Source organism: Jaculus jaculus, chromosome 2, assembly GCF_020740685.1.
Source record: "Jaculus jaculus isolate mJacJac1 chromosome 2, mJacJac1.mat.Y.cur, whole genome shotgun sequence".
Lineage (NCBI taxonomy): Eukaryota > Metazoa > Chordata > Mammalia > Rodentia > Dipodidae > Jaculus > Jaculus jaculus.
In genome coordinates, this window is record NC_059103.1 from 29193064 (window position 1) to 29211387 (window position 18324).

At 45.7% G+C, this 18324-nt stretch overlaps 1 protein-coding gene across 5 annotated transcripts in view; it reads left to right on the plus strand.

The window, feature by feature from the left end:
* The first annotated feature begins 838 nt into the window (after positions 1 to 838).
* The window catches only part of Mtcl1 (microtubule crosslinking factor 1), a 138133-nt gene continuing 120647 nt past the window's right edge, over positions 839 to 18324 (plus strand). For 4 of the 5 annotated variants that reach the window (XM_045143903.1, XM_004662671.2, XM_045143904.1 and 1 more), the window contains exons 1-3: positions 839 to 1885; positions 11643 to 11867; positions 13773 to 13931. In XM_045143903.1, the coding sequence (XP_044999838.1) occupies positions 839 to 1885; positions 11643 to 11867; positions 13773 to 13931 (1431 nt within the window). The remainder of the gene's footprint in view (positions 1886 to 11642; positions 11868 to 13772; positions 13932 to 18324) is intronic. The other variant, XM_045143906.1, reaches the window with a different exon arrangement.

Genomic DNA, 18324 nt, shown 5'->3' on the forward strand with positions numbered 1-18324 from the left:
AGGGGGGGGAGGAGTTGGCAGGAAGGAGTTGGATAGAGGGGTCTGGCAGGGCTCTGGTACACAGAGGGAAAGCCGGCACCCACAAAGAGGCCCATCCGCACCTCTGGGATCTTCAACCTCCCCAAGTGACCCGTGCCCATCCTCTCCCCTCCTTAGCCAACTCCGAGGGGGCGTCTCTAGGGCCTGCAAATGCCAAGAGGGTTCCAAGGCAACGAGGGCGCCGGGGCGAAGCTCAGGCCCCGCCCTTGAGTCCCGCCCCTTCCCCACCCCCACCCCTGCCGGGCGCCGGCTGGCTGGAGGCGGGGCATGCGCACGGGGCGCGGGGCTCCGGGGAACGCGCGTGCAGTTTCTTTCCACCCGGGCGGCGCGGGCCGGATCCGCGGGTGCTGCGGGGCGCGGACTACAGCGGTGGGCGGGGAGCAAGAGGGACGCGGGAGCCGGGCGCGCGCCACCAGCGCAGTCCCCAGACAAGTGTCGCCGTGTGAGGCCGCGGAGGACCCTGCGATCTCCATGCGCGCAGTCCGGGGTGGATGCGAGCGTCCCAGAGCCGCCGCACGGTTGTGTCCCGGAGATTTGCAGCGCTGGTGACCTCAGCGAGGCTCGGAGAGCGGGCGGTGGCGAGCCCCGCGGGGATCCTCAAGGCCTGGAGGAGTGTGCCGAGGGGAAGGGGACGGCGGGAACGTGGGGTGCAGACCGGGTGGGGTCGGGGATCAGGGATGAGCGAGCGCACGGGGAGGCTGCACGCCACCATCGCAGCAGCCACCACCACCGCCGCCGCCGTCGCCACCGCACCGAGCACCTACCGCCCGAGCTGCAGCTCGAGGCCACCGCCCGGGCCATGGAGACGCTGAACGGCCCCATGGGTGGAGGCTCCCCGGACTCGAAGCCGCAGCCTCCGGGCCAGCACCATCGCCACCATCACCTCCACCCGCTGGCCGAGAGGAGGCGGCTGCACCGCGCGCCCTCTCCCGCCAGACCTTTCCTTAAGGATCTGCACACGCGGCCCGTGGCGGCGACCGCTCCAGCCCCAGCCACCCCGGGTTCGGGCCGAGCCTCGGCGTCCGCCGCCCCGCGCTCGCCCAGCCTCACCGGGAAAGCACCGCCGTCGCCGGGGACCCCGGCCGCGCCCAGCCGTCTCTCCCGGCGCAGCGGTGTCGCCCCGGGCTTGAAGGACAAGCCGCCGCCGGGCATCGGAGTCCGGGCGGCGGGCGGCGCCAAGGCCACCCCGGGCACCAGGAGGGTAACACGCACGGTCCCCGCGGAGCCACTGCTCCGGGCAGGGAAGCCACCCAGCGCCGAACTGTCTCCCGCCGCCGCCGCCGCTGCAAAGGGCCGCAAGGCCAAACGTGGACCCGGGACGCCCCCGGCCCGTGCCATCGGCTCCCTGAACCTGACCACACAGGTGCCCTCCGTGACCCTCTCACTGACCTCGGCGGCGGGTTCTCTGGTCCCTGGCAAGGGAATCAGCCACACGGACAGCAGCTCCGACCTCTCCGACTGCCCCTCGGAACCCCTGTCCGATGAACAGCGTCTGCTCCCCGCGGCCAGCAGCGACGGCGAGTCGGGCACAGGCTCTAGTGACCGGGAACTCCTGCGAGGAGCACCCACGCCCAACTCTGCAGGCCGGGGGGCGCCCCTGGGCAGCCCGGAGCCCCCTGTACTCCTGACGACACCCCAGGGCATCAGCACCTGTCTTGGGGGCCGAAGCAGTCCAAGCGGGGTCCCTCCAGGCTCTCCAGGGCCTGGTGCGCCACCGGAGAGAGGGGTCCCCGGGACGCCCAAGGAGCCGGGTCAGGGCGAGCAGCCTCGCCTCGTGGTGGTGGCTGCGGAGGAGGAGCTGCTGCGGGAGATAGAAGAGCTGCGCTCGGAGAATGACTATCTCAAGGTGAGTAGTGCGGGGGTGGCAGGTGTCCTGAGGCGCCCCCCCTCCCAACTGGTGCCAGTGGGGTCCCTAAAGCTCAAGTCTCCTGGGGCCTCACTAGCTCCTTGCCCCACCCCTTCTTCATTGAACTTTCTCGCTGCTCCCCTCTCTCCCCCATTCTTGTGATCTTGCTAACAAACCAAAACTTGTGGAAGCAGCAGTAGGACCTGTAGGTCCTTCCCCGCTTTCGCTTGTCCGGATTTTACAAATCTTGCTCGCCTGACTTGATGCCATTAGCTTTTGTTGACATGCTAGGGGAGAGGTGGCAGTGCGTAGTTTTGCATTCGTTTGTTGACTCCCCCGCCACCCCTTCCCGCCGCCAGCAGCCTCACTTAGGGTCTCTCTGTAGTCCAGGCCGACCTGGAATTCACTGTGTAGTCCCAGACTGGCCTCGAACTCACGGCGATCCTCCTACCTCTGCCTCCCGAGTGCAGGCGTGCGCCACCACCACGCTTGGCCAGCCTCACTTTTTGAAGAAGGTTATCTAGCCGCTCAGCCGAGGCATTGCGTGGATATGTGCAGGTGAGGTGTGTGTGGGTTTGGCAAAGTGCGGTGACCCCTAGACCGCAGTCTTGCCTGCCGCCCCTCCTGCAAGTTCAGAAAGAGGTAGGGACCCACGCTGCAGTCTCCAAGGTTCTTCTCGCCCAGCAGAGGGACCTGGTCCTTTTAGCAGTAAACTTTAATTCAGAAGGGATCCCTTGAACTTGTGACATTTCAGTAGCCAGCCCCTCCGGTGTCAACAGGCTGGGTTTCCTGTCAGGAAAAGCCACATACCTGAGTTTTTTGGAAGGAGTGACAGCCTCCCGCACTGAGTGTTTTCCTACAGCACCTGCCAGCAGTAGCCCTGGTCTTGTGAGCCCTGGGATGCATAAACCAGGCCCATTTTTTCTACACAGAGAAGCGCTGGTCTGTGGAACAGATGGTTTGGGCAGTGCGTGCGTGCGTGCGTGCGTGCGTGTGTGTGTGTGTGTGTGTGTGTGTGTTGGGGGGGTTCAAAGATAATTGAGGTAACTCAAGAGAAAATAAAGGGAATAGTGTAGAAATAACTGCAGGGGTGTAATTCTGTTCATGCAGCTCTTAAGATCTTAGTGAATATTCACCAGAGGCACAGCCTTGATCCCACATCATTAGTGGGTTATGTGAGTTTTAGCTGTTTTCTTAGCGACTATTGAACCTAACTTGATTGAGTTCCTGGGATTGAGGATTGGGTTTTTTAAAGTAGTGAAGTGTGCAATTCAGGCTGGAAATGAGTACATTAGGTAGCTCGTATCAGGAGCTGTTCTGACCAGGTGAGCCAGTGGTTAGGTTATCTTACTAAAAGACAAAGCTCAGAGAAGACAAACGTGAGAACAGACCACTTTGGGGCTTGGGGCAAGGTGTTTTCAATAATGCATTTGTTTTTGTCACTTACTGTTATGTAACACACAGCACAGTGATGCTCCAAGCTGCCGAGAAGCAGCAACTGTGTGGTGGCATGGCTCTCACGCAAGCAGCACTTTTGCAAATTCCCTGCAAATGTAATGTCCCTGAGGTGAAAAAGCTAGAGATGCTTTCTGTAGCCCCAGCTGTATTCCAAATTAAGATTGATGAGCAATAGAAAATGGAGTTTCTTTAAATAAAAGGAATTTCTCACTATGTCTTTGATCTCAAAGTAGGCAACCTGGCCATCATTTCAAAGTTCATGCTGAGTAGCTGAGTAATTTATTTATTTTTTAACTTATATTTTTTTAACATGATTAGATTCTCAACAAATGGGACATCTACCCCACCCGGGTCTCTGTTGTATTGTATTAGACATTCGCTAGATCTTCACAACATGGGTGTTGTTTTGTGGCTCCTGCCCTGTGCTACATGTAGAATGCAGGGCCCAAGCATGCTAAGTAAGTATAGGGCTGTACCGCTGATTCATAGCCACCCCCAACCCTCTACTGCTGTCATATGTATCACAACTCCGAGTCCATAGACAGGATGACAGGGACCAGAAACTCAAGGAACTTTTCCAGGGTCACTTGTCCAGCCAGAAAGTCATACTGCTTCTTTGCTGGAGCACCAGAGTCGGTGTATCAAGCTCCATCCCTCCATCTGGCAGCTGTTCTCAGTGTAGCCTTTACCAGATTGCCTCAGAGCTATTTTATCAGTTTCCCATGTCCCCCTGCTTTGCTTCCTTGGAGAACTCTGCTTTCTCTCAGGTGAAAGGCCCGTAATGATCAACTCTCTACTGGCTTGCGTAGGAAGGGCCATACAGATCTCCCTGGCCAGGTTAAATTTGCAGGAAATTAACTTGCACTTTCCTGGGGTGAAAGCGTCATGGGCCATCTGTTTGCTAAGCCTGAGTCCATCCTGGATAAGAGAGAGAATTGATTGAGGGAAGGGGGTCTGAAGGAGAGTAGGAAGCCAGAATAAATTGCGTGTATATGTGTGTGGTGTATATGCTTAGTCCTTCCATGGCTTCAATTGCAATAATTCAGTTTTGGAAAGAAACAAGAATTCTGATGGACTTTTCTGCAGGTCAGGGATATTGCCCACTTGTGTAAAATTGGACTCTGAGCATCAGTGAGCTCATGAGGTGCGGGCCATATCATGCTTTTCTTTGCACATAGTGGATAGGATGCATATATTATAATCTGAACTTCACTTGTTATTGAATATTGTTTTTAGATGATAGAGATAAGTGCATCTTAGACCTATTGCTTTCTTTAGGGAATGCTGCACAGAACTCTTGCAATTACATATAATATCCATCTGTTCAAGTGTTGTCTAACAAGAAGAAGCTTGGTTCAGAGATGTTACCTCAGTATATTCTGGATGGTAGTGACCATATTATTTCTGAAGACACTGCTGTTACCATTGCAGTGCAAGAATGTCAGTTTCAAACAAGGCCTCATTGACCAGGAACATAAGGTTGGCATAACTCTAGGAAGATGCCTTATAGATCAGGAAATGTGAGTGGAATTCTCTTATTTTATCTATCTATCTATCTATCTATCTATCTATTTATTTATTTCTTTATTTATTTATGGGTTTTCTAGATAGGGCCTTACTCTAGCTCAGGCTGACTATGAGTCTCAGGGTGGCCTCCAACTCATGGTGACCCTCTTATCTTTGCCTCCCAAGTGCTGGGATTAAAGGTGTGTGCCACCACACCTGGCTTTCTCTCTCTTTTTAAATTGTTTTCTTTATTTGAGAGAGAGAAAAGGGGGAGGGACAGAGAGAAAGAGAGAGGGAGAGAGAATGGGTATGCCAGGGCCTCCAGCTACTGCAAATGAACTCCTAACACTTGTGCCACCTTGTGTACCTGGCTTACGTGGGTTCTGGGGAATCAAACCTGGGTCCTTTGGCTTTGAAGGGAAATGCCTTACCCACTAAGCCATATCTCCAGCCCTATCTATTTATTTATCGCATGTCTTCTTTTGTGTATTGTGGAGCATGTGGGGTCATCTTTGACCCTACTTTCTCTCCTTTCATCAAAGGATACTAAGTGAATAGATAGAAAAAAAAAAAGGCAAAGTGACTCAACCCAGATATTTGGCTTTTACATAAACACACTGGGAGAAACTCACCTGTGGTGTCCTTTGACCTCCAGTGAACTCAGAGGTGTCTTTCATGATTCAGAAATGCATGCACGCTCCAGTGATCTAAGGCCCTTGTGTCTTTCTCAAACAAACCTAGGCAAGTTTCTGAAATTCTGAGGACTGACTTCCACAAAACACTAGTGTGGTGCCTCTCTGCCAGGCTGTTTCGCTTGAGTGCCCTAGGACAATCAGACAAGCCGGGTTGTTCATCGTCAACATATTAATTATATCCTTCATTTCCACAAGCTTTTCTCAATGCAGTCCCTACCGAGTCTATTGGCCTGTTTTGAAAGTGCTTTGAGAGGACTTCCTGGTGATGTGTTCACAGCCTGCCCCCAGACAGGGAACCTTCAGTGCTTTTGCCTGGCAAGGTGGCCCAGGATTGGGCTGGGAAGGACTCTTTCTTTTTACCCTGTTTTCTCAGTTATTTCATATGAATTATTTTTAGTTAAAAGAAAATGAGGTCAGATAACTTCAGCTTCTTGGGAGGAGTGATTTCCTGAGAGATCACTGACGTTTTGGTTTATTTGAGAGGTGCTTTTGACTGAACCCCAGCCTTGTGCATGTTGAACGCATGCTCTACTACTGAGCCATACCCGTGGCCTCTGAGGTTTTACTTCTGTGGGTGGCAGTTTCTCCCTACTAACCCAGCTTTGCCATCCTGTTTCCCATCCATTCTCTTGGCGAGTCAGGCAATGATATGGCTTCCTCCATTTTGTTTTATATTTTTACTTGCAAGGAGATTGAGAGAGAGAGAAGCTTCAGATGCATGTGTCACTCTGTACATCTGGCTTTACATGGATACTGGGTCATCAAACCTGAGCCCTCAGGCTTTACCAGCAAGTTCACTAAGCCATCTCTCTGGTTTGGTGTGCTTCATTCGTTTGCCTGGATGCCAGATATTGAGCGAGACCTAGAGGGAGGATACTTCAGGAAGAATGAATGGGCGGCTCTTCGTAGCCTGAGGGTGTCAGCTCCCTCTTCCTCCCCTCCCCTTCTCTTCCCTTCCCCTCCTCTTTCTTTTGTAGGGGTTAATGTAGACAGTATTCCTTATTCTTTCTGCACATTCTGCTTTCCATACGCCTTCTTCATTCAGTGTGAAAGCACCATTGTGCTGATCTTAGGTGGCAAGATGACGCTGATCCAGGCCAGTCGCTCCTCAGCTGCTGGATGGACGGTCGCTTGGTAAACAATAGTAGCAGTCCCCGTGCCTCCTTAGCCACAGCTGGGACTTTGCATAGAACGTTTCCATTGTCCCCAGGGAAATGTGGCAGATTATGCATATATGACAAAAGCCAATAGCTTCTATCCACAACTCTTGGAAGACAGGATGATTGCAACAGTAACCAAAGCACTGCTTTTTAATGTTTCAAGTTTGGTTAATTCACAAGGAATTCGTGGAGTTTTGAAACTTCACATATGCAAAAATGACCAGTTTCATTATGGTATTTTCACAGATATGTCATTGTACTTTGTTCATTTTGAGGTAAGAGAGGTGGAGATTTACATAGCATCAGTATGAAGAGTTTTGATTAGGGCTGGAGATCTAGTCCAGTAGTAGCGTGTTTGCCTAGCACCCAGGAGGCCTTGTACTTGGTACTCAGCACTGAAAAAATAAAATAAAAAAGAAGTGGTTATATTAAGAAATCATGGATTTGGTTATTTTTTATATTTACGGACAAAATGGTTCTTTTATTAATTTGTTCCTTGGCATAGGCGGCATCTCTAATTTGGTATATGTAATAAATCTTGATGTTTTATCTGGAGGCAAAGGGCATATGCATTTGGACAGCTTTAGATGACTTCAAGAAATGAATCCATTTTCTACAAAAGATTTGAAAACTCTCATTAAATCTAGAGTAGCTTTTCACTGAGTTAATGACCTACCATTTAAACTCCAACCAACTTGATGTGAATATAAGATAAACTATTGACTAAGGAACAGTTTTTGTTTTCCTGGTTAGTTTCTGTGGATAAAAGAGCAAGAGAATTTGGGGTGGGGAGATGGCTCAGTGGTCACAGGCTCTTGCTTGCAAAGTCCGTGAACCTGTGTGTGATTCCTCAGTATCCACGGAAAGCCAAATACATGAAGTGGGAATGCATCTGGAGTTTGTTTTGCAGTGGCTGAAGGTCCTTGCACCCCCATTGTCTTTCCCTCTCATAAAAAACAATGACAAAACATTTTCCACATTTGGTTAGTGTGTCTAAATTATATCTGTCAGAAACACTCCACCTTTTGTGCATTTGATTTTCTTGGTTTTTGTCAGGAGAGGGACAGTGTTGAGGCAGGATCTTACTCTGGCCTAGACCGACAGACTGACTTAGAACTCACACAGGCTGATCTCAACCTCAGAGCAGTGCAACAACTTCAGCTCCCAAACGTTTGGAGTATAGGCTTGAGCGACTGTACCCAGTTCATTTAATTTTCTCAAGCATTTAAATGGCAGCCATCTATAAGGTTCTGGAAAACAGTGTTTTCTAAAATCTAACATGCCCTCAGAAAGTGAGTATAATGTAATGTTAGTTTGAAAATCACTATGTAATATGACCCCAATCTCAATAATTATAGTTTTTATTTTTCAAGTGGTGGCTGCCGGCTCTCAGGGTTTATAATTTGTTCTCTTATAACTTTCACCAAACCTAAAAATTGCTTTTTTCCCAAGACTCCATGGGAAGAGTTGAAACACTGACCTCAGTCTTATCTTTCTTTTTCTTTTATTTTTTTTTTAGAGAGAGCAAGAGAGAAAGAAAGAGAGAGAGAGAGAGAGAGGGAGGGAGGGAGATAATTGGTGTGCTAGGGCCTCAGCCACTGAAGTCGAACTCCAGATGCTTGCACCACCTAGTGGGCATGTGTGACCTTGTGCTTACTTCACCTTTGTGCGTCTGGCTAAAGTGGAATCTGGACAGTGGAACATGGGTCGTTAGGCTTCACAGGCAAGTGCCTTAATGGCTAAGCAATCTCTCCAGCTCTCAGTCTTATTTTTCTAAGACATGTAGTGAGTGGGAAGACACTTGAACTCAGATTCTCAGTGTCCTCATTTTAAAGTATTTTATTTAATGGGGGGGGGGGAGAGAGAGAGAGAGAGAGGGGGGGGGGGGAGCGAGCGAGTGAGCGGGGATGGGGGGTAATGGGCATGTCACTGTCTCTAGCTACCATGTGCATCTGGCTTTACATGGGTACTGGAGAATCGAACCTGGGTCCTTAGGCTTCTTAGGCAAGCACCTTAACTGCTAAGCCATCTCTCCAGCCCTGTTCTCAATTTTGAAATAAGCATCTTTATGTCTTGGCTGCACGTTTACTTTTTTCCTGAAGACCTGGAAGTACCTTGATGATTGTTGGGCTCTAACTGCTAGGCTGTTTTTGTTAGTTTACATGGATGGTGGGCTTTTAAAAGTATAGCTGAAGGTCTGTTATTGTCTCATCTGTCTTGGTTATAACAAATAATTTGTAGTATCTCCCAGAAAGTGCACATGTCTTTGGAAGCAGGCAGCTATAGGTTTGCAGCCTGGCTTCCTTTATTAGCTCTGAGACTTTGGACATGTTAACTGGCCTCAGTTTGCTCTCCCTGTTTCCAACACGGAGGTGGTATATTCCTGACAGGTTTATTTTTGGGTTAGAAATGAGGGTAAAGTGCTTGATATGGATCCCTTTTGGTTTAGAAATTTAGATAAAATGTGAGATTACAAAACCAGTGATTAAAATGAATGTATTCTTTCTCTTTTGTTTTCTTGGTTTCTCCAGGTAGGGTCTCACCCTAGCCCAGGCTGACCTGGAATTCACTATCTAGTCTTCAGGCTGGCCTTGAACTCACATCAATTCTCCTACCTCAGCCTCCCAAGTGCTATGATTAAAGGCTTGCATCACCGTGTCCAGCATGAATGTGTTCTCTAATTCTTTTCGGTGCCACTAATCTTGGTGATTATTTATCAAAACATTACCTGTTTACATGTGCTCCATGAGGTGGAGGTGAGAGTGTGTCTGGCCCTCACTATTTGGAGGCCTGTAATGTGTCTTTACATATCTCTGTGCTATATCTAGCATTAACATTTTCCTTAGTTATTTGTTTACTGTTGTGCACGTGTGCATTCGTGTGTGTGCACACCGGGGTCTTTTGCCCATGCAAATGAATGCCCATCTGGCTGTTGGTAGGTAGCTTGAGAATTGAACCCAGGCTGGCAGGCTTTGTAAATATGCACTTTTAGCTGCTGAATCATCTTCCCAGCCCCCAAGCCTCAGACTTAATTGAACAAAATGCATAGGAATACTTGAATGCAACATGTGAGAACATTTTTATACCTGGAACATTTTTATACCGCATCTTGCATCTTATACTTACATAGTATTTTAAGAACTTTTGTTTGCCTTATCATAAGTAATTCTGGGTATTAATGATTTAACTTTTTTTTTTTTTTTTTTTTTTTTTTGATGGAGGGTCTCATTCTGGCCCAGGCTGACCTGGAATTTACTACATAGTCACAGGGTGGCTTTGAACTCATGGCGATCCTCCTACCTCTGCCTCCTGAGTGCTGGGATTAAAGGTGTGTGCCACCATGCCTGGCTAATGGTTTAACTTTTATAGAAATACTTTCTAGAAGGAAATGCTATTACAAACAACTCCTTCCTTGAGCGAAAGAGCCAGGGTCTGAATACCTGTATATTAATTTAGTAGTGTGCAGTGGTTATTGCTTGTAATGAAGTATTTTTATTAGTTAGACAGTAAAACAATGACTTTCTACCTACTTGAGAAGCATTTCCATTGTGTGGGGGTAGTGTGTAGTGTGAGGTGTGTTGTTTGTGTGAGGATGTGTGTGCTCTGGGCACATGGAAGATGTCAGATTACCTCCTCTATTACTCGTTTCCCTTGTTTTCGTGAGAAAGAGTCTCGCATTCAACCTGGAGTTCCCCGTGCCTGTTCTTGCTTATGTAAGGGATACAGGCCTGGATCCTGAGTTAGAATTGGGAATACTGGAGCCTTGGAGGAAGGAGAAATAGCTTCCCACTGAGATGAGAATAGAGTGCTGGTGTGGAATGGGAGGTGTGTGTGGGAGCGGGGAGCCATGGGTTCTCTTGTCACCAGCCAAAATCGCAAAAATTTGAAATGGCTTCATTTGCAGTTCTAGAGTCAAGCACACTTCGGTGCATAAACCAGGCTTGTTGAGCTGAGCTTGGATTTATAGAAGACAGACCAAAGAAAGCAGAAACAAAGAACAAAGCTGAGAATGGTCCTTTTAAAGTTACTTTACTTGTAAGGCAGGGACAAGAGAGATAGCCAGAGAAAAATAACTGATTAGCTAGCATTGGGTTATTTCGGGTTACTCCCATCTCTAAGGATTAAAACATAGGGGGTTCATTATTATGGCATTGAAGCTGATCTGTTTGGGGCATATTACTCCATTAGCTCTCTTCTGATTTTTTTTTTTCTCAAAAGGTCACATGGCATTTTAGTTTTGCTTGGTAATGGAATTTGTTATGAATTACTTCATTTTGTTATTTAGGTTGGTCTATTTAGGGGCTTAGGGTAGGAGCTCAATCCCAAACAACAGATTGTATAATAAAAGATGGGAAGAAAAAAAAAATCAAACTCAATATACACTTGAAATCATGGAAAACGTTTCTTATTAGGTAGAATCCCTCAGTCAAGGATGAAATTTGTATTGTAGAACACAACTTTAGAGACATTTTGCAGGCTTGTTGTAATTCCAGGGCAATTAGCAGCTATTGTTCTACTAAAGTTTATGTCCATTGAAGGCAGGGTTTGTCTGACTCATGTTGGTACTTAAATTGTGCCTTAAAGTTAGAAGCTTAGCTCATTGCTGGGTTTGGATCTAAAGCCTTAATTAGTTGCAGTGTTGATTTCACTTATAAGGAAATAATAGGGATGGAATAAGTTACAAGAGGCTGCAAGGAATTACCCAGGCTAGACCTTAGTTCCTGGTCTAAGTGATTGGGTGAGATGTTTGGTGGCATTATGTCATTTAAGGATTTCCAGGTCCCTAGCCATCTCATCCCTCATGGCCATGAGTTGAAGGGTGGTTGCAGGCACTTGCCATTTACCAATCTGGGTTGGGTGGGGTGGATGGTGGATGGGAAAAGATGCTGTCCTTTTGGATGGACCTGGTCCACGTGCCTCCCCTGTCTGCTTTCCTAGGATGAGCTGGATGAACTCCGTGCGGAGATGGAAGAGATGAGAGACAGCTATTTAGAAGAAGACGTTTACCAGCTGCAGGAGCTTCGGCGAGAACTGGACCGTGCTAACAAAAACTGCCGAATCCTGCAGTACCGACTCAGGAAAGCCGAGCAGAAAAGCCTGAAAGTGGCAGAAACGGGGCAGGTGGATGGGGAACTTATCCGAAGCCTGGAGCAGGACTTGAAGGTGAGAAAGCGGCTCGTGGCCTGCGCATTCCCAGGAGGTCTGCCCATTTGAAAATGTGCGATAAGCAACTCCAAACCCCTCCAACTTAGGCTTTGTCATTGTTGGTTGATTTTTGTTTTGGAGACAGGGCTCTCTCCTTATATGCTGCTCAGGCTGGTCTTTTAATTCCTGGGCTCAAGCACAGTCCTTCTACCTCAGCCTTCCTAGTACTGGGACTTAGAGATGGGGCCACCCTGCTATGATGAAATACCATTTTTTGGGGTTACCATAAATTTTAGTGTAAACATTCTTGGTTTTCTTCATGTTCTAAAAAGGATGTATAGTCCATATGACTGATGGCCCAAGATTTAAATCTGTCATCAAGCAGACTGAACTAAACCTTTAGAAAGAAAGTCCCAGGGAATGGGGAGATGACTAAGTGATTAAAGCCATTTGCTTGCAAAGCCTTTTGGCCCAGGTTCAATTTCCCAGCCACCTATGTAAAACAGGATGGGCATTCATTTGTAGTAGCAGGAAACTGGTGTGTGCACATTAGCATGGACATGAGCACATGTGCGTGCATGCACACACACACACACACACACACACACACACACACACATTATTTTTTAAAAAGTCATAGGAACAAACCTATAATAAAATAAAAGAATTAATGCCTGCTAGTTGGTCTGACAATTATAAAGATATTATGCCAAGATTCATAAAGATCTGAAAGCTGTCTTAAAAAAATCTATTGGTTATCAATTGAGTCAAGGACTACCCTTAAAATTTGTCAATCTCCCTTAACATTTTTATAGCTACATAGGTTTCTAGGATGCAGAAAATCTAAAATCCTAAGACTTGGGTTATAGCTTAACTGAAGGGAAATTGGATTACAACTAATTGCCCAAGTATCTTAGAGAACCTCTGGCAGAAGTGGGAATGAGGTGAAGAAATTCCAGACTTCATGGCCCTTGTTCAAGGTTCTGCCATGACCTGATTATCAAATCATTTATCTAGAAATGGTTATGCATAATGTACTTCCTATTACGAGAGTTTCTGTGAAATCTCATTTAGCTTTCATTATCACAGGGGAAAAAAAACTTTGCAATTCTACAGAACTTATAAGCCACTAGCAAAATGTCATTTAATACAAGAAGGTGTGATTTATATTTCTCTACAAAGTCTTTCCTAATGTGCTTTTGGGATGTAAAGATGTTTTAGTTCCTTTAAACATTCAAATGTTTTAACCTCATTAGAACTGTGAAAGATAATTTAAAACTGACTGCATTGAGCATCTGTTTTGGGGGGGGGGAGGTTAGGTTTTATATTATCTTAAAGAATAGAAATATTGATTTGTTTGACACAAAGCATGCATGCTTAGAATTAGTATTCTTGCCTATACTCTAGGAAGAAATAGGCCTATCCAAAGTGGCCCCTAATTTAGATGAAAGTCACGGTCCCTCTCATAATATTGATCTCTTGATTTAAATTATACATTGTGTATTCCTTATGCAAAGTGTTTGGAACCAGAAGAGGTTTGGATTTTGGAGCATTTCAGATGTGGGAATTTTGGATGAGAGATGCTCAACTTGTAACACTTTCTTTCATTAAATATAGGTCTGTTAAGAATTTCCAAAATCTTTAATAATAACCATATTAGTGATATTGCCCCTGAGGTTGAGTAGAATATACTTGTAGTTTTTTTTTTTTTTTTTTTTTTGAGGTGGAGTCTCACTCTAGCTCAGACTGACTTGGAGCTTACTCTATAGTCCCAGGCTGGCCTCGAACTCAGTAGTGAACCTTCTACCTCTGCCTCCCAAGTGCTGGGATTAAAGGCATGGGCCACCACGCCCAACTGGAATCTACTCTTAACACACCAAAAGCTTCACATTCTGATGATTTTTCTCTGTGTGGCCAACTCAGGTAGCCAAAGATGTGTCTGTCAGATTGCACCATGAACTTGAGACTGTGGAAGAAAAGCGTGCTAGAGCCGAAGATGACAACGAGACTCTCCGGCAGCAGATGATCGAGGTGGAAATATCCAGACAGGCGCTCCAGAATGAACTGGAGAGACTGAAAGAGGTAGTGTGTGAAGTGGGTGCATTCTTTTCTTGGATTTAATTGTAAGGAAGTCGGGGCTGTAGGCATCCTAATCTTGTGCTGGAAAGTGGGAATCAACAAACAATGGAAGAGTATTTGGAGTTAAGAAGCTTTTTTTCCTTCTTAAAGATTGTGTGTGTGTGTGTGTGTGTGTGTATGTGTATGCCTCGTGAATGCATGTGTGGAGGCTAGGGGCCAACTTTGGAGTCATCCTCACCATACCCCACCTCATTTGAGGCAGGGTTTCTGTGCATCTTGCTGTGCTGTTGATCTTTTTGCTGAGCTTGCTGGCTGAGAGCTTCCAGTAGGTTCTCATGCCGTTGCCTCCCACCTCACTGTCACTGTGCTAGGATTACAGAAGCCCACCACAGTTTCTGGCTTTTTACATGGAGACTGAATATCAAACTTGGGTACTCAGGCTTGAGTGGCAAGTATTTTGTTAACTGAGCTATCTACTCAGCCCCAAGCATTGTCTCATATGTATGTATGTATGTATGTATGTATGTATGTGTATGTGTATATGTATATGTATATGTATATGTATATGTATATGTATGTATGTATGTATGTATATGTATGTATGTGTATGTATATATATATGTAAAATTGTAGACAAAGATGATTATGGAACAAAGACAATATATTGCTTGGAAAGCCTGTATATATCTAGTGTGTGTGTGTGTGTGTGTGTGTGTGTGTGTGTGTGTGTTTCAAAGCAGCCTCTCATTCTAGGCAAGGTTGACCTGGAACTCACTTGTAGCCCCAGGCTGGCCTTGGATTCAGGGTTATCTTCCAACCTCAGGCTCCTGAGTGCCACTGTATCTGGTGCTGTAATATTTGCTATTTGGCTTTTTACAGAAAATGCCTATGGACCCCTGGTCTAAAACTGTTTCTTCTAAGTTCTCTTCAAATGATCTGATCATTAATTCCTTCTGTGTGTCCAAATGGACTTTATTCCTACTAGCTTACAGAATTAAGCAGTTGCTTTTTTCTTGAGTTCTCTTCTTTCAATGAGATGGGAATTGTATTTTGTTTGTCCATCAAAGCTCTGTAAACAGACAATGTGTTATTTATAATATATATTCCAATATTATTTAAATTATATATCTTTCAATATTACAGAGTGACTGTTCTAGCCAAGTGGTCTAGAAAATAAATTTCGTTTATTTGCATGTAGCAATGAAAATCCTGATTTGACTTCCTTTTTGACTTCCATTATAAGATTAAAGCTTTGTGTTTTCTTGGAAAATATCCTGCATATTGATGAAATTAAAAACTATTGGGGAAAATCTTAAGATATTGGTTCAAGCTGCCATGTGACCTGTTGGCAGCCTAATTTTTCATGTGTAAACATACACTTTGCACATGCATATGCACATATATATGTTTCTTGATTTGCTCAGTATGCAGTCATTCCCCATTTAGCCACATGTCCAGCATCACACTTTCTTCAGGCTGAGTCTCAGGCTCTGGGGTTGGAGATGTAAATGTGTACTCCAGTCCCTTAGGATGCCACAGTTGGGCACACAGGGAACAGAACACAACTTATAGCCAAGTCACAAGTGATTCCCCCCCCCCACCCCCCTGCTCCCACTTCTGTTCAGGGCTGCACACAGTCATGTGAGGGTGCTGTTTCTTTCTCTTTCATCCATCTCCTTTGTCACTAATTCTCTTTGGGAATGTGAACGCCATAGTATAGGGACCAGGTCTTGTCTCTCTGGTTTGCTGTGGATCCTTGTGCCTGGACTGAGGCCTGACACATGCTGGGCTAGGGGATGAGACTACAGAGCTCGGCGATCACAGCTTGCTGGGGTGTGTGTGAGACTTCTCAGAATGGCGGGGTTAGCTTCTGAGAGCTTGTTTTCCTCATGGATACTCTATGCCCCTCAACTTTGGCCTGGGTTTGCCCTCAAGATGGGGGAGTTTATCCTCTAATTCTGCATTTAGTTTCTGGTGCTTTTATTTCTACCTTTCTCCTTTGCTCTGAGGTTGTTTAAAAACTTGCCACATGATTTCCGGGCTAGGCTTTCCCTTGTATCAACAGAAAATAGTTCAGAAGTATAGATGCACAAATACTTTTTCTCATTCTGTGTATGCCCAGGGATGAGTGTTCGTGTGTGTCGTGTGTGCCCACACGCGTGAGTGCGTGTGTGCGCCCATGCATGTGTTGAGGTCAGTGGACCACTTTTGGGTCAGTCTCTGCCTTTCTACCTTGTTCGAAACAGGGTTTCTTTTCCTGGGTCCTTACTGTGCTATTATTCTCTGCTATTCAAGGTACAAGTTTTTCCAAGAAATTCTCCCAACTCTGTCTCTCATTTCACCATTGGCGTGCAGGGATTGCAGAAGCCTACCATGGCTTTCAGGTTGTGACGTGGAGTCTGGGGATCAAACTCCAATACTACAGCTTTTGCAACAATCACATTATCCACTGAGCCATCTCCTCAGCCCCAGACTTATATGTTAAAAAATTGATCTGGGGGGCTGGAGAGATGGCTTAGCAGTTAAGGTGCATGCCTGTGAAGCTTGAGGACCCTGGTTCTATTCTCCAGGTCCCACGTTAGCCAGATGCACATGGTGGTGCATGCATCTGGAGTTCGTTTGCAGTGGCTAGAAGCCCTGGTATGCCCATTCTCATTCTCTCTCTCCTTCTCTCTGTCTCTAATAATAAATAAATTAAAAATTAAACAATGTTTAAACATTTTTTAAAAAATTGATCTGGGGCTGGAGAGATGGCTTAGCAGTTAAGGCGCTTGCCTGCAAAGTCTACGGACCCAGGTTTGATTCTCCAGGTCCCACGTTAGCTAGATATACATTGTGGCGCATGCATCTAGAGTTTGTTTGCAGTGGCTAGAGGCCCTGATGCACCCATTCTCTCTCTCCCTCTGTTCCTCTGCATCTAATGAATAAAAAATATTATCTGTTTTTGTTTTTGTATTAATATATAAATATACATATTACATATAGCTGTGCATATATACATATATGTGTGTATATATGTATATATATCATATACATATTCACATGTACACATAAACATGTAAATATAGAGTGGTCCCTTAGTATCTGTAAGTTTCAGAACTCACATAGATACTAAAGTCTGTGGGTGCTTAAGTTCCTTACATAAAATTGTATATTTCCATATAGCCTGTGCACACCTGAATACTTTAAATCATCTCTAGATTATTTGTGCTTAATACAACATAACTGCTATGTAAATAGTTGTTATGGGAATAATGAAAAGTCTACATATTCAGGATGATTAACAGTGTTTTTTTTGTGTGAAATTTTTATACCTGTGATTGGTTGACTGTGGGTGTGGAACCCACCGAGGATTGACTGCATGAATATTTCAACAAGGAAAGCTTTTTCTGCACATACTTAAATGGGTTTGTGTAGGATTTTTAGTCTCTTGGGAGGAAGAAGTGCTCACTCACTGCTGTTCTTGACATTGGAAGGAAAGCTAGGTGAGGGAAGATCTTCCTAGATTTGATGCTGGCTTAGGTAGATGTGAGGAGAGGCGGAAGAATCAGGTCCTCCATCTGTGGGTTAAAATTATGCAGAGACATTGCCCAATAGGGATGAAATAAGTATTTTACCTCCGGAGTTGCAGCCAGACTGGTAGAACCACATTTTTATATCAAACTTCTAAAGGAATTATAATGCTTACAGTAGTCTTGGGAGGGTTAGAGGCTGGCAGATTGTGCCGGAAGCAGAGAATGATAGAGCCTGAGGACATTGGGGTTCAAGGTGGTAGAGGAGAAATATATTGGGAAAGCCAGATGCCGTCTCAATGGAGGGCATCTTTTCATAGAAGCTAGAATAGTAACACTGTGGGTTTCCTTCTAGGGTGAACCTTGCTCTTTTGTTGTTGACCTCTGAAACTTTGTAAATGGGTATGTGATGACCTGAAAATTCAAGGACCTTTCCTGCACCACTAAAGTCCTTCCTGGTGCATGTGTAGCTCCTGGCCTTGGAGGACTTGAGAGGAGTAGCCCACACCCCTACCCTACATATTCCTTGTGACTCCTGGCTAAAGCTTCATGGTTTTCAGCAGCCTGGTAAACATCTCCAGTGTTAACTTTGCCAAGCACTCCTCACTTGGCGTGTCCATGTCCAGCACAATCTTTCCCTCACACTATGCCTAATCACCTTATGCCTCTCCTATGATATGAGGGCAACACTATCCTTGTAGTTACCACGCCAGATGGACAAAGGGGCACATGAATTTGGAGTTTGTTTATAGTCCTGGCACACTCATGCTTACTATCTCAACTAACTAACTAACTAACTAACTAACTAACTAACTAACTAACTACCAAACAAACAAAGACATAAACACCCTCTTCCCAAAATCAAATGGTTGACAAGACACTAT